Source organism: Pleurodeles waltl, chromosome 8, assembly GCF_031143425.1.
Source record: "Pleurodeles waltl isolate 20211129_DDA chromosome 8, aPleWal1.hap1.20221129, whole genome shotgun sequence".
NCBI classification, from domain to species: Eukaryota; Metazoa; Chordata; class Amphibia; order Caudata; family Salamandridae; genus Pleurodeles; species Pleurodeles waltl.
This window is the reverse complement of record NC_090447.1, coordinates 1,415,703,197-1,415,720,548: the sequence shown is the minus strand read 5'-3', so window position 1 is coordinate 1,415,720,548 and position 17,352 is coordinate 1,415,703,197. Positions and strand designations below refer to the sequence as shown.

The following is a 17,352-nucleotide window of genomic DNA, read 5'->3' as shown; positions in this document are numbered from 1 at the left end:
GAAGAGGACTGTCTTTTAATGTAAAGGATTTTCAACGTGATTTTGAAATGACACATATAAAATGAAAATTATTTTCTGTCATGTTAGTGAAAGATCACAGATCATTCCCTAGCAGTAAAATATGGGAGCTCCTATGGACATGCACCAGCAAAACTGGGAGTCCATGTGGAGGTTCACTGGCTAAATTCTGAAAGGGTCACCACTGAGGTGCACTGGCAGAGTTTTCCAGCAGGAACCATTTTCCTGTTACCTCTATAGTCCGGCTGCCGATATGAGAATGCTCCAACATGGGACTTTGATGGAGAGTTGGTCCGCATACCACTCATTGTGCCTTAGTTGAAGATTTAAATAATCCCAAAGATGAAGAAAGATGAGACTAGAAGAATTCCCTTCCAATCTTCTTTTATCACGTTCTTCATCATTTCAACCCAAAAAAAGTATGAAAATGTCTAGCTCGAAAGGGTAGTCGTATCATAATTGTATTGCTTTCATGTACAAAGCAGAAGCTGAGGAACTTGCAATAGCTTGCGGCAAGGAGTAATGGGCATTAGCTGCACTTGGTTATGTGTCACATTAAGTCCTTTCCGTCCATGCAGCTGAGATGGAGCAATGTAGTATGCACCCATTAGTACTGGGTGTTTTCCTGTGTTTTCCCTTAAAGCCTGACAGCGACAGAACACAGTAGGCGAAGGTGCTAGTGTATGCAACAAGACTCCTGGGCACCTTTTGGCATCTCTCTCAGGAAATACCTCTAATGCAAATGATCAGTAGGGCCTCTATGCATTAACAAAAATCACTTACATTGTGCCTACTCAGCCATAGGTTCCAAATGAACATCAACACTGGTCTTTTAATGTACTTCATGACAGGCAGGAGATGGACAAATCCAAATCAGGAATTATGTCTTGGGGGCTACCCGTATCCCTTTTCCTTAGCAGAGGCAGGAAGGAGGAAGGACAACGAGGTAATCTAATTATATTTCCATGCATTAAATTGTGTGTTGCTTACAGGTCTGGCAATGTCAAAGTGTGGCAAAGAAACACTCAGATTAGAGCACTGCAACTACTGGCCAGATTCTGTTTATCTATAACTCTTGAATAAATGGGGAAGAAATTAGTTCATTATTCTGTGCTTTTCTGTGAAGGTATATCTTTCCATGTTCCCCGTCCGGCTTCCCTTTTATATACCTATAAGCAATTACTATTCTTTCAACATTTCCTTTACAAGAAAATCGAGATGACTAATACAGGGATGGCTACAGATGACCAAAGGAAGACTATAGTCCCCTCCAGGTGCCTCAAAATGGTGAAGGTATTCCTTCAGAATTCCCCATCTAGGTTTCTTCCCATATTGCACCAATAGAAAAGGAGGAGTGGAATATGTTTTTCTAAGCGGAGTTATGTAACATGGCACTAGAAGCTACAACTATGTCTATTTCATTTGAAAATTGTAGAGGGGCCATATTCTCTACTATATGTTTGTGGTTCCTGATATTGCAGACCAAACAAGCTCCACATATATACATACTTTGAAGCTACCCACACTCTGAAATGGTATGTAGGTGTGGATTACAGGAGGCGATAACCGGTCTTGCTAGAGTATGTTGTAGCGGTAAAAACATACATCAACTTTCACCCATCTCATAAAGCTGCACACTGGAAGTTACTAATTCTTTTATTTCTGATCTACTGTGTGGTTGTGTGGTGAATGTTTAATGGCCTCTTATATAGATTATGGACTACTAAATATGGAGTGTAAAGTCATAAATAATTATATATTTGAATTACTAGTGAGTTGCCTGGAACCATTCGCTTTAAGGTGTGCTCTGCGGTCACAGAATATATTGACATTAAAGAAAAGCACTGTATTAATGGATTTAACTGAGCACATTTCTAATCAAATGTAATATAAACAGATGTGTAAACATTTGGCTGTTCTGTGATAAATAACCACATAGCTTAGGATACCAATTTAAAAAGGGTATGTTACTGTTGCGCCCTAGGTGCAGGGGGTTACCTCTGGAGCTAACAATGGCTTGGGGCCCTGCTCCACAATTTTTAAAAGATAAAATGGTGGCTCTTCTGTAGATGAACTTACAGTGTGATTTATGTCTCCTTTAAACAGATTAAACTCCAATGTCTATATCATTTATACATGTTAGGAGTGGAAACAAATAAGCAATGTGCTTTAAATGAGTGTTGTTGTGCTTGCACTGGCGGTCTAATTGAGGAGAATATTTATAGGTTTTTAATCAAATAATGTTAACACCACTTCTCTGAGGATAACCACTCTTGCTAAGCAGACCACCTGCCCAATCTAAAAAGAAAAATTCTCTACCTTGTATCAATGGCAGGAAAAGATGATACTGATCAAGCTCCCCGCTGAATACTGCAAATGCTTGGCGCTTTAACAACATGGCCTTTTGCTCATTGCTCGGGAAAAGTTTCAAGGAACTGCTCTGCATACCTGCAACAAAGTTGTTTTGTTAATCAGCAAAACATGAGAAAAGGTTGGTTAACCATAGTTCTTTTATGACTCAATGCATGATTTTTAAATGCCTACACAATTTAGAGCTGGCAATTATTTTTTATTTCCTCAATCAACTTTTAACAGAAAAAGCCAGGTTAGTTTACTTGAAACTGAAAGAAATAACCATAAAAATGCTACTTGCTGGCACCAACACCTCTCCAAAAGGGGTAACTAGTATAGTGAGAGACATCATTTCCTTATGGATTTGTGGTGTCTAGATGGCAAAGGTACTAGTATTGCTGTACGGTACCCACACAAATGTAGGACTGCATATTAGGATTACAGATACTCAGGATGTAGGGAGCCACAGAGAGTCCATCTACACCATCAGGAAAGGTTGCCCCAATTCCTAGTTAGCGCACAGTGCCTTACCTGAACCCCTAACCTTCCCAGGGTAGCAGATGATTTTGGTAAGCTTGAACATGACCGCTCTGATTCCCAAGGAAATCGAGGAAAAGGATCTACCCTTTTGCTGTTTACTTGCACATGCCCAAGGTAAGCACAAAAAAAGATATGAATAACGGTTTTCAAACATTTATTGGAATAATCATATTCCTGCATAAAGAGAATGCGCTGCGATTATTATGCAGATGAAACATGGCATTGTTATCATTACTAACATGGTGAATAGGATAAACAATCTAATCATGGCAACATTACGGGGTTATATTTCTATAGGCTCCTATCTATTACCACCTACACTCTGAAAGCCTAGCACGAGTACACTCCGCCATATCTAGAAGGATAGGCCGACCACCTAAACCTGGATAGATGTGCCAGGGAGCCGTTCTGATGTAGTGTAGGCTATCATCCTCTGAAGGACGAGAGGTTGGCGTCAACAGGGTTGCATCTCAAACACAGCTTCTGTTCCAGGACAAGCTTGGCCGAAGTGTTTCTCTGACCCATCTAGGGCAGCACCCAGTTTATTTAATAAAATCACACTGTGTTAAAGGCACAGCCCTGATGGAATGATATGTCTTCAAACGGACAACACAAGCACTAGGATATCTTGATCTATTGTTCTATGTTCCTAGCCTTGAAAAGAATGTACAGATTACACAGTGAGAACGATTTTTCGGGTACAGACATATTCTAGTTGCAGATTCCTTACCTTAGAATTCCTTACCTTAGAATTTCCCCCAGGCATCAGACTTGATCTGGAGAATTTTTCTTAGACGAGTCCCTGTGTGCGCCATCAGGTGGCGTCGGTTGACTCCGCGTCCATCGTTACCGTTGTGGCCACCATAATGACATTGCGGTCGTATACATGGGTGCATCCCCGTCGCGCTGACGTCAGTTTCTTTTCACAACCTTCCACACCAGTAGCGCAGAGCCATGAAGATCACTGAAATTGGTGTGCCAGAGCTAAGGACCTGAAAGTGGAATCCCTGTCCCTAGAAATAAGTTCACAAGCGGGTAGTATGGGTGGGTCGGTAAGGAATGTGCAACTAGACGTCTCTAGAATGGGAATAGCAGCCCAAAACGCAATGCAAGACTGGAGGAAGAAAAGATCTTCTTCCCAAGTTGATCCAGTCTCTTTGATTCTCTATCCGGGGGAGCAGATGGGAATGCGCCAGATGGCGAAGAAGCCTGGATACAAAGGCTCTTAGGTGTGGGGTGTTGAGACAGAAATTTAAGAGTCGCTTGGGGGTGGAGGGTGGGGGCAGCGATGGGGGTGGGCCATGTAGCTAGAAGGACATCAATAAGGGCTTCGTTAAATGGAAGGAGAGGCTCTGAAGTGGAAGCCCCAGACTGAAGCATCTCTGTCAGGAGGTTAGTCTTGACTGTTACAGAGGGAAGCTCAAGGCCAAGGACCTCAGCCACCCTACTGACCACCATAGAGTCAGGCACTACCTCCCCTGTAGCCAGGGTAGGTGGAGACAGCATGCCAGCGTCGTTAGAAGTATCCAGACCACTAGTCTCGTCCAATTACTGTGCCCAGTACATATCAGGGTTGTCGAGCTGGTTTTCCAAAGGGTCCAGCGACTCCTCTAATCCTTCCCCATATTCGTAACCGTAATAAAAAGGGTCAGAATCCAACCAACCAGTCGGAAGCAGAGTCGATCAATGCCCCTCCGGCTCGTCGGGGATGAGGATTGGGTGGACGTCGACTGTGGGCCCAACCGACGTCAGGAGTGTCGAGATCTTACCCCGGCACTGGGGAAGGTCGCACTGGCACGACCGGTGTCCGAACTGATACTAAGAACAGATCCGGAGGGGCCCTCGGAGGCTGGGGCCAGAGCCACCAGCGCTGAACCCATCAGCCTAGCAACGGGGTGAAGTCGATGAACGTTTGTCTTTCTTCGACTTCTTTTACTTGTGACCAAAATGTCCCAAAGATTTTGAATGGGACAAAGAGGAATGGTAATGACTTTGCGAGTGGTCTTGAGACCTTCCTCTTGGGCGAGACTGGGAGCGACTTTAGGGACCACTCCCTCAAAGCCTTCAGGTTCATGGCCCGGCACTCGGAGCACAACTTTGGGTCGTGGTCATGCTCCAGACACCATAAAGATACTATGTGCGGGTCCGTCACTGACATCATGCAGTGACAGGTGTCACATGGTTTGAAGCTGTTCTTCTGAGACATCCCTTGATGCATTAAAGGAGTAAAAAAAGATGACAAAAAGGTCAATTTTAGCCAAAAAATGACTACGGTAGCTCTTCTCCAGATCTGCGCATGGCACGAAAAGAACTGATGTCAGCACGCTGGGGTGGTGCCTATGTACGACAGCAATGTCATCAGAACGACCACAACGCCAATGACAGACATGGAGTCGACTTATGCCACCTGATGGCTTGCAAGGGTACTGCTCAAAGAAAAAGTCTCCGGATCCAGTCTGATGCCTGGGAGAAATTTTAGGGTAAGGAATTCTAAGATAAGGAATCTGCAACTAGAACTCTCTATCAGATATGATTATTAGAAATAAACAGCATGTACAGCGTATTCTCAGTACATTATTGTGTAAGCATTAAAACATGTAAAACATTATTAGAAAAAAATGTCAAACTAAAAATGTGCAACAGAAATAGACAACCAAGTTAGGCATAACACGCCCTAACAACAGTATGTTTTTCTCATATTATTTTTAAAATAAATCAGACACAACAATAGCACATAAATAAAAGGAATGTTAAACACCATAAATCTCTTACTTGACTCGATAGCCTCTAGTACAACAATTACTTGTACATTAGCCCTAGTAGGAAGGCCAGATGTAGGTAAGTCACAAATTGAGACTTGCAATTTGCGAGTCATAGCGACTCGCAAATTGCAACTCGCAATTCGCGATGCAGTAAGGTGTCTCCGACACCTTCTGCGACTTGCTATGGGGTTGCAAAGACCCACCTCATAAATATTTATGAGGTGGGTCGCAGTTTGCGACCCCATAGCGAGTCCAGGCACCCACGGGGATGGTGGCCTGCTGGAGACAGCAGACCACCATGTCCGTGACTGCTTTTCAATAAAGCAGTTTTTTTTTCTCTTTGCAGCCCGTTTTCCTTAAAGGAAAAACGAGCTGCAAATAGAAAAAATACCGAAACCTTTTTGTTTCGTTTGTTTTCAGAGTAGGCAGTGGTCCATAGGAAAAAATAATTTTGTGAGCATTCACAAAGGGAAATGGGTTACCATCCACTTCAAGTGGATGGTAACTGCGAATTGTTTTGCAACCGCTTTCACTGTCACAAATCAACTCTACATCGCGGTACGAATTGCAAATAGGAATGGAACACCCCTTCCGATTTGTGAGTCGGAAACACATTTTGCGAGTCGGTACCGACTCGCAAAATGTGTTTCTGCATCGCGTGAGGCCTTTTGCGCCTCGCAAACGGCGTTTTTCGTCGTTTGTGAGGCGCAAAAGGCTACCTACATCTGGCCCCAAAACACTTCATATAGCCTCCAGTGCATATTATACTTACTTTAACAGTATAAGGTCATTGAAACTCCCTTTTGTCTTGCTTTCTGAAGAAGTAAACTGGTAGACTAACACACTAACTTTAATAGGAAAGTTAGATAAGACGAATAATTCCAAAATATATGGCTTTGATTTTGTCCTAAATGAAGCAGAATTTCCCTAGACAATTTTACCCTTGAATGGGATTTTTTTTAATGTCGACATATGAACGAGTCATCTACAGAGGGATATTGCAGCTTTCAAAATCTGAAAATACTCCCTCTTTTAGCCACCAATAAGAAGGTAGGATGACTCATAGGGAGCTCCAGTCCAGTTTAAGAAAGTTTACATCACAATGCAATTAACTATCAAAACTATTGACCTGATTTAGATCTCGGCGGATGAGAATACTCTGTCACAAATGTGATGGATATCCCATCCGCCGTACTACAATCATCATAGGATATAAGGGGATTGTAATACGGCGGACAGGATATCCGTAATGTTTGTGACAGATTATTCCCCTCCACCGAGATCTAAATCAGGGCATATTTGTAGAAGGCAATTTGAAAAAAAGTGGGCCATATCTCACTTGAAAAACATATGTCTAATTTAGTCGCCCATGCCATCATATTGTTGAAGCATGAACCCACAAAGAATTATTCAATAAACTAAAGTCTGAGAAGGAGGTATACCTCCATACCACTTTTGAGGACTTGTAGGAGGAGTAAATTTTGTCAGATTGAGCCAAGTGCTTGCTGGTAGTCAATAAACCATGCTAATATTTTCCCTATATACTTTCTGTGGACACATTTATTAATGCATACAAAACATACATGTTGTTCGTTGTACTGTGACTGATGAGAAATGTTCTTGGAGTTTTGTATAAAATATTACTGTTACCAGTGTTAATCTAAAACCTGTTGTTTATGACGGCACATCACTTTCAGATGCCTTTGAAGTTCTTGGGATCTAGGTGCACAAGGTTTTTGTAACTAGGTGTGAAACATACCTCTTACAACACTCTGGACAACTCTCTTGAGCTGAGTGAAAGATTCTAAAATTGCACTATTGCTGATTACAGGGTAATTGTGGCCAATGTGTGCAGTATTGTGCTTAATACTATCCACTAGTGAAACTATTCAATCCAAACACAGGAATATCTTCTAAACCTCTAGAAAGACTTCACTGCCAAGGATAATCTAAAACAAGATTTAGTAATCCCCAAAGTTGAAGATACACCACAAAATGAATAACAATTATTTCATTACACACGCGTAGTGATCAAATATTTCACTGAAAGAAAGCTAAAATGGCTTGGATGATCTTGCAGTTACAAATCTCTGAAACTGACTCTAGCATTCCATTAATTTATTTTGTTTTCACTGATAAGGGCTAACAAAGCTGAAACATGTGTAAGTTGCCAGTGGTTCCATACAGAGGTGGCTTGGCCTAAAACTTTGAGATGGAGTGTTCCCTGCTGGGCAGAACTAAGATTGATTTCATATGGTTGCTCCCCGTCTGGCTGTAGTAGCATAGTCAGCAAAAACAGAGTGGAGTGGTATTCAGTCCGGAGTAATTACCAGAGGACAAAATGTTTGCAGCATGAATGATGTCAATTATCACTTCAGAGGTGGTGTGGGTGTGTGTGATATGATCATGGAGATCACTGATGATGTGTTTTGGGGTATTATGGATGCGTGTCTCATAATAGCTAAGAATATGAATGATTTTTAGATTTTGGAGTGTAACCATTAACATTCTTTAAAGTGAGTGTTTAGGGGACTCTGTATGACTTAGGTTTTTTAAATAGCATGTGTTATTTTGTAAAGTAAACAACTCTTAACTTCACCTTAAAGTTTTTCTTTTGTTTTGTTATATTACACTTTGCTTCACATAAAGTTCCCTTATCTTGTGGCTACTATAGTCCAGTGGGAATGTGACTGGCTTTCCCCATCTGAGAAATAATGTGAGCTGGCAAGGGGCATGGTCTTCAGCTACACACTCTGCCCTCAAATCCCAAAGAACACTATCTTCATCCACAACCAGCATGCTCAAGGTGCCTGCCCCAGAGAACGCTCACTGTACAGCTGCTCCCTATGGTCTCTGGCTGAAGGGCATGGCTGACTGAATACCCTGGCCTCAGTACCCGCACTCGTGCAGGTTGTAGTCTTTGGGCATGTTACACATGCACTCTCCCTACCACCAGTGCCCTCTGGGTAGGCCTTTGGAAGTGCATGCACTATGCACACAGTGCAGCCTTTAGCCAATACCATGCATCTACAAACCCATGTCCACTTGGTATTAGTCACAGTACACACTCTCAGACACCTAGCCAAGATTTTATGTTTTGGAGATATGAAATAATCCACAAAGATGACAACATTAAATGAGGTTTCAGGAGGTTCTACCTCCTAATTCTTTCCTCAAAGAACTACAATATGGTGACATATTTAAGTACAAAAATATTGTTCCAATGTGCTGGTGGCCTAACTACAGCCTAACCTGAATGAAATAAGGTTTCTAAGTCCTGTAGGGATCTTGTTGATGGTGGTAGTTTCTGGAGTGATGACACAAGAGTCAGGAGACAGAGCCTCCTTCAGACTCCGCAAGTAGGTGTGTGGAACTCCACTGACAACCTAACTTTCATCTCTAAACCCTTTCACTATGCCTTGCTTGCTGAGTCATCCTCAAACGCAAGGAAATGTATAGACTGCAGATACAAAAGGGATAGTTAGAGACACTTGTTAGCCCTTATTTACCCACCTTACAGTGAAATAGAAGATTCCATTAACAGATTTAATTTATAATTCTTGGTGCTCAGATGACTCTCATTTGGATGATCCAATGTAATTTTTTTGACTGGTTTTCTTTAAGGCTCAAATATTAGTCAAATTGAATGCACTGAAGTAGAAAATTGGACCAGCAGTTCAGTGCCATTAGGTGCTCAACCTCCAGGTGTGCAGAGCTACATGGCTAATCTGCAAATATTGTTGTTCTGCAAGAAAGGGTTTTTTTATTCATGGAAATTCAACAGCAAACACATCTAAATCAAGGGTACGGCACCACTATTAACAAGTATTTCTGTCTCTGGTCCTGAGGGAATTATGAAGACGCCCCATAGAATAAATTCCTCCGATATAGGCACTACATAGACGCCTCTTCCCAACTTTCTGACATTTACCTTCTTCCTTTCTGACACTCTCTTGTTCTCACTTTTCCTTGCTCTCTTGCATTCTTTGTGCTCATTCCTTACATTCATGTTTTAATTCTCAGAAGTCATTAACCCTTCTGCTCTTGTCAGACTAAATGTGATCTCATTCTGCTTGTCTCTCTCTTACAATGTCATTCTCATTTGTCAACCCCTCTCTCTTTATCTCTAATTCCCCTTTCAGTTTCCTTCCCTCTTCCTTGGAGGTTCACCCTTTCTTTGGTTTTCTCTCACTTCTTGCTCAGGTGCCATTTTACTTCATCACCCCTTTTTACTTCTCATTACTACTAAACCGGTCTTCCCAAACTAGTAAGTCAAACCTGAGCTCCTACCTGCCCACACAATGTTTCTGTTTCTGAGGATTTGGAAGCAATGTATATACGCCAATGGCCTCTAGTCTTCAGCACACCTTCTTCTCTCTGCTTTTGTTGTGGATGTGCTCTACTGGAGCTTCTTCATGATCTTCTGAATGATTCACAATCTCTCACTCAGGGTTAGTTTTACCGGCAATTCAGGCTAAAGACTATCAATGGAGATCCACTAAGCAAGAAATGTGCTTTAATTTTGTATAAAAGACTCAATATGAGGGTTGCTATACAGCTCTTTAGCTAATATTCTGAAATTCCATTTGTTGCCTCTGAGTTGGAACATACGTTTTACTGATGGTCTAGAAGCTTGCTTTGGTAGTTATCTCCCCATCTCTTGGCAGGGAGGTGGTTGGAAAACAGCTGGTAAATATACAAACATACAGTGTGTATATCATTCTATAATCAATACATGAATGTAGAACACTTCAAAAAGTCAATCCTACTTATACAGTCACTGTTTGGTATTTAAAACACATCAAGTTAAGATAGTTAAATGAATGAGTAAAGATTATGCAAAAATGATGCAAATATAACAGACGTCAAGTCCCTCTGTTTCATCTGGGACATCAACACACCCTTCAAGGAACATATCACCAAGAAAACAAACAAGGCCTGGAACCAGCTCTCTCTAACAAGGACAGTGAATCAAGTCCTCCCAGAAAGCTACTTCACAATTCCTGGTCATGCCCTCGTACTTCTGTATCTAGAAAGTGGCAATGCCCTGCTCCATGGCCTCCCAGATGCCACAGTGGTCCCATTATATGACATCCTATACACCGCAGCACAAAGCATCAAGGGCCTGAATAAATATGACCAGATTTCTACCACCTTAATGAAACACAACGTATCAAGGGCTTGAATAAATATGCCCACATCTCTACCACCATGACGAAACACCACTGTTTTCCCATGCCAGATCACACCAACTTCTAAATCTAGTACATAATCTACAAAATCGTCATGACCAGCACCGCAGTCTATCTGACTTACAAGCTCATCACCTCTGGTGGCTCTCGGCATGCTCGCAGCTAGGACACCATCATAATGGAGATAAAGAACAGGAAAAAAACAAAAAACGCAAGGCAACGTGTCTTCTCCATCTATGCACCCAGGATCTGGGAGGATATCCCTGTATCCATCAGAATTGCCCTAATGCTGCTACAATTTAGGAAAAAGGTGAAGACACATCTCTTTAAAAATCAATACATCACGAAGCAGTCCACTTTTGCTCTTTGAAACCAGCTACACCTCCAATCACATGTTCACCATATCTTTTCCTTTGGACGTTTTACAGTGCTATGCTGAATTTTGGCTAAGTTTGTACCACACAGATACTAATTAAATGACTTAAACATGTTAAATCTATACAGTTACTTACTGAGAGGTTTAGAAATAATATTTAAGTGAACTAAACTGAGAAATAGCCATAATGAAACCATAAACCTTGCCCTACTTACTCATCAAGTCTTTAAACATTGTTTTTTCATGTGTCAAAAGATGGTCGATTATAGATTTCCAACTGGAAAAAAGAAACAAAAATAACTATTAGGAAGATACAATAAAGTGTGTGTGAAATAAAGGGCTTGTAATTGCAGATCAGACAGAACTTTAACTTCAATTCATTTTACTATAGCAAGACAAAGGAATGTGAGTAAACATACTGTGATACACATCTCATATTCACATTTGGTGCAGGTACCTATGTCAACGGAGTCACAAAAGCATCATATGACAAAACAAAATGGCTTAACAATGGACAAATTCAGATTCCCATGCAAATTATGGAGTGCTTCAGTCAATACAGAAAATAGGATCCCAAATCACACCTCATATTCTTCCAAGTAGGAGTAACAGCACCCACCACTTAAGACTAAGGGCCTGATTTTGAGTTTGGTGGACGGGTTACTCCGTCAAATATGTGACAGATATCCCGTCCATCGAATTAAGATTCCTATAGGATAGAATGGGATGGTAATATGGTGGATGCGATATCCATCATGTTTGTGATAGAGTAACCCTATTCACCAAACTCTAAATCAGACCCTAAGACTGTGTTCAAAACCTGGACTCTGAAACAAGGACTGGTAACAGGCTGAGTCTATAATGAATTGGTTAACTGTTTTCAAGCAGCCAGCCATAGGGGAGAAGAAAATCACTCACTTGCACCCAAACAATGGAGATCTTCTGTGAAGAAATCTGTAAGTTCAGAATGAGTACCCCTACTAAAGATCAACATATATGGATGCTAGGGTAGGTCATATTTTATAATGTGCCCCTTAAGACCTTCAAAATCTGTCAAGGGCCTCACACTAGTTATTTATACTTTCATAATTGACAGTATATCTTGAGAACGTAAACACATAACATGCTGATTGGTGCCATTAATAACAGATTTCTAGTACAGTCGAGTTTATTTTATTACAGGTGAAATGTCTGGCTGCGTAAAGATAAGGGTGCAACTTGTCAAGAATGGTGACCTGTTAGGGTTGCATCAAGCTGAAGACTGGGACAGATGCAGAATATGTTGTGCCCTCATCAGAACATTTTCTGTACTAAATCCTAGATTGAAGAAAAAACAGAGGCATACACATAAATTAAACTTCTTTTACTCATATTGATACCGTGATCACTAGTGTTAACCCAGATTTGAAAGGACCATGCTGCCAAAAATACTGCTGACATATTCGGGAAACTTCTAACATCAGAGAGGGATAGGGCAGCCCAAAAAACTGGGTATGTCCAGTGGGTTTGCTCAGAAGGAGCTTTCCAGCACCTTCAGTTTTTTTTGTTTTTTTTCCCGACTATGGAGACTCTGTGGGAGAGTCAGTCAACAAGGCTAGCATGCAACTGGTACCACACTGGTAAGGAATTTAAATTATTAGACACCAAGGACATATTCTTGTTGAGCTCTAGCTTAATTTCTTCAGCCTCTCACTGCGCACCTGGTAATATTGAATGCATCAAATAATTTGGCTTCTTCCCATACTGGAGACTTAACCTGACATTAATATGGACAAAGTGTACATTTATCAGCAAAGGCCACTGAAAGATCTTCAACAAGTCATTCCAAAATAAGTTTTCAAAACAGTTTCTTAGTAGCTGGTTTAGACCCGACTACAGAATTCCCTTGTCACTCGACTACCCACATCCCACCCTTCTCCACCAAAAGATTCCTACCAGGCAGCCCATCTTGCATTGAGCAGCAACTATTTAAAAAATATCTGCTATTCCATTTCCCTCTGCACTAATTTGTCCATCACTGCATTTAAATTTGGCATACACTTTCAACTGATTGTGCCGCTCCAGCATACCTTCATTCTCTCAATGCTTTTTCTTGGTCTTAACATCATGTGCTCAAGCGACCCCGTACACATTCCCCATCATCCTTCTCTTAGCTCATTCTATGAAGAAAGCTGCTATTCACAGGCCAATCACCTTGTAAATGCTGTTTATTCTTCCTTCTCTCCTCTCATTGTTTGACTTCATGTAATATTTTTGCCAGTTTTAAGTTCGGTGCTAACGCCATTTATGTATGTTTTCATACTTCTTTACTTTTGTTTTCCTGTCTTATTGTAAAGTGGACTGGCACGTTCTGGGCCTTGCATATGCTATATAAAACCAAACAAAAATATCCTCGCAACTTCAAATAAAGCAAGAAGAAACAATGACTTTCATGACACGTACAAATGCTATAACTGAAGAATGCTAAAATTGTGTAACAATTTAAAGTTTCACTGAAGACAATTTGTGAACGTCCTGATGTTATTACTGACCACCATCTTGAGTCAGTTAGCAGTGTAGTTGTCCACAAACCACGATGTGCAGGCCTACCATCAGCTATTTAGGGAATCTTCCATTGTAGCTGTGCACCTCAACTGTAGACTAGCATGTGTTTTCATCTCTCTATAAAATCATTGGGTTATTGACTTTTGTTTGTTAATGGATTTCCTCACATTTCTACAATCTATCAAACAGAAAATGTGTTCTTGGTCTCAAGAGTGGTGGCTCATAGTGTTTTGGGAAATGGTGCTGTACACTAATCTGTGAACCTCTTTCTCTTTGGTTGGGTGTTAATTTAGACATCGGCTTCAAATTGTGTTCCAATTTAAAGTTGTAGTGCGTTTTTTACTGCAGCTATTTTGTGAGCATCCTGATGTGTACCATAACCCACACAATGATGCATCAGTGTATATATTAGCCTAACTGACAGGCAATGGAATTAAACTAGAGTTAGAAATATGCTTTATGTACTGAGTACAGCAATCATTCTGCCTTCTGCATTAGGAACAATCTGAAGACTGTACAGGGAGTGCAGAATTATTAGGCAAGTTGTATTTTTGAGGATTAATTTTATTATTGAACAACAACCATGTTCTCAATGAACCCAAAAAACTCATTAATATCAAAGCTGAATATTTTTGGAAGTAGTTTTTAGTTTGTTTTTAGTTTTAGCTATGTTAGGGGGATATCTGTGTGTGCAGGTGACTATTACTGTGCATAATTATTAGGCAACTTAACAAAAAAAATATATATACCCATTTCAATTATTTATTATTACCAGTGAAACCAATATAACATCTCAACATTCACAAATATACATTTCTGACATTCAAAAACAAAACAAAAACAAATCAGTGACCAATATAGCCACCTTTCTTTGCAAGGACACTCAAAAGCCTGCCATCCATGGATTCTGTCAGTGTTTTGATCTGTTCACCATCAACATTGCGTGCAGCAGCAACCACAGCCTCCCAGACACTGTTCAGAGAGGTGTACTGTTTTCCCTCCTTGTAAATCTCACATTTGATGATGGACCACAGGTTCTCAATGGGGTTCAGATCAGGTGAACAAGGAGGCCATGTCATTAGATTTCCTTCTTTTATACCCTTTCTTGCCAGCCACGCTGTGGAGTACTTGGACGCGTGTGATGGAGCATTGCCCTGCATGAAAATCATGTTTTTCTTGAAGGATGCAGACTTCTTCCTGTACCACTGCTTGAAGAAGGTGTCTTCCAGGAACTGGCAGTAGGACTGGGAGTTGAGCTTGACTCCATCCTCAACCCGAAAAGGCCCCACAAGCTCATCTTTGATGATACCAGCCCAAACCAGTACTCCACCTCCACCTTGCTGGCGTCTGAGTCGGACTGGAGCTCTCTGCCCTTTACCAATCCAGCCACGGGCCCATCCATCTGGCCCATCAAGACTCACTCTCATTTCATCAGTCCATAAAACGTTAGAAAAATCAGTCTTGAGATATTTCTTGACCCAGTCTGGACGTTTCAGCTTGTGTGTCTTGTTCAGTGGTGGTCGTCTTTCAGCCTTTCTTACCTTGGCCATGTCTCTGAGTATTGCACACCTTGTGCTTTTGGGCACTCCAGTGATGTTGCAGCTCTGAAATATGGCCAAACTGGTGGCAAGTGGCATCGTGGCAGCTGCACGCTTGACTTTTCTCAGTTCATGGGCAGTTATTTTGCGCCTTGGTTTTTCCACACGCTTCTTGCGACCCTGTTGACTATTTTGAATGAAACGCTTGATTGTTCGATGATCACGCTTCAGAAGCTTTGCAATTTTAAGAGTGCTGCATCCCTCTGCAAGATATCTCACTATTTTTGACTTTTCTGAGCCTGTCAAGTCCTTCTTTTGACCCATTTTGCCAAAGGAAAGGAAGTTGCCTAATAATTATGCACACCTGATATAGGGTGTTGATGTCATTAGACCACACCCCTTCTCATTACAGAGATGCACATCACCTAATATGCTTAATTGGTAGTAGGCTTTCGAGCCTATACAGCTTGGAGTAAGACAACATGCATAAAGAGGATGATGTGGTCAAAATACTCATTTGCCTAATAATTCTGCACTCCCTGTAGTAACCTCAGTTTTTTATTTAAACAGAAGGAAAATGTTACTTAACTTGTAAGCATCTGTTCATAGCGTGTACTGGTGCAGATTAACATGCTTTGCATACTCCTGCCATCTAGCGTTTCGCTGAGACATTTGCAAATTGTTTTAATCCGAAGAATCCTCTAAAGACACAAGCCTACATTGCGCATGAGCACCAATTCCATGTTAGATTGTTTTTATCCCAGCATGTGTGAATGGTAGAAGAAAGGGGTTGTATATGTGCAGTGCTAAATAAATAAGTATAGAAGAGAAAGAAACAAAAGAGATCTGCAGCCAGAGACACACGCGTACAGGTGAGAAATGTGGGCGCATGTGAATCTACAGCACTACACATTATGAACAAGTGTTTACAAGGTAACATTTTTCGATTGTTGCATGAGTTGCTGTAGATACACATTTATTTGTAATCACAAAACAAGTATCCATTTTCTGACAGCCCAACGTATGGCTGGTTGGAAAACTCAGACAAGCCCTATGTTTGTTTCAATATAAAGTTTACTCACCCTAGTAGCGACATGCTTTATCATCGGGTTCATCCTGGCTGCTAAAAGCCATGATGGGCGCAACCATATTCCAGGGAGCTCTGCATAGACTGTTAAGCAGTACCTCCTTTTGAGCGATAGGCAGCGTGTGGACAGAGGAGATGTCTGAAACAGGGTGCTTAAGACTGTCTGGCTAACTAGAGCTTGCAGTCTAGCAAGAATATCACCCGGTGGTGTTTGGTAAATCTGTGCATCCAAGTAGCTGCTATACAAATATCAGCTAATGAGATGTTTCTTGGCTTTAATGTAGCAGGCTCGAGTACACTTGACTATTTATTAGGCAGTTCCTGCTTTTGAAATAAACTGACCTTTTTGGGAGCTATAAACAGCTGGTCTGCCTTATGAACCAAGCTGGTGTACTGCCATTTGATAAAGTTTGTTTTGACCAATGACTTTGTGTTTCACCACTGCGCATATTAGTTGCTCAATGTTCACATTGTATGTTTTGTTCAGTTTAGCCGCCTATGGGCTTTGACATGGCATTAGCCATTACTTTCTGTATTCAGTTGAGCCGCCTATGGGCTTTGACATTGCATTAGTCATTACATTCTGTATTCTGCCTATTGGCTTTGACATGCTGTATCCAGTCTAGCCGCCTATTGGCTTTGACATTGCATGCCTATTGACTTTGACATGATGTATTCAGTTTAGCTGCCTATTGACTTTGACATGCTATTAGATATTCTGCCTATGGGCTTTGACATGATATTATATATTGCATTTTGTATTCAGCTTAACTGCCTATTGGCTTTGACATGATATTATACATTAGATTTTGTATTCAGCTCCGCTGCCTATTGGCTTTGACATGATATTATACATTGCATTTTGTATTCAGCTCAGCTGCCTATGGGCTTTGACATGATATAAGACATTGCATTTTGTATTCAGCTTAGATGCTTATTGGCT

General features: G+C 41.1%; 1 protein-coding gene across 1 annotated transcript in view; it reads right to left on the bottom strand.

Annotated features, from left to right (window-relative positions):
- The window catches only part of DOP1B (DOP1 leucine zipper like protein B), a 604,399-nt gene that overhangs the window by 81,480 nt on the left and 505,567 nt on the right, over positions 1-17,352 (bottom strand). Inside the window, exons 31-32 of the mRNA XM_069202530.1 lie at positions 11,456-11,517; positions 2,338-2,466 (exon numbers count right to left, since the gene is read on the bottom strand). Coding sequence (XP_069058631.1) covers positions 2,338-2,466; positions 11,456-11,517 — 191 coding nt within the window. The remainder of the gene's footprint in view (positions 1-2,337; positions 2,467-11,455; positions 11,518-17,352) is intronic.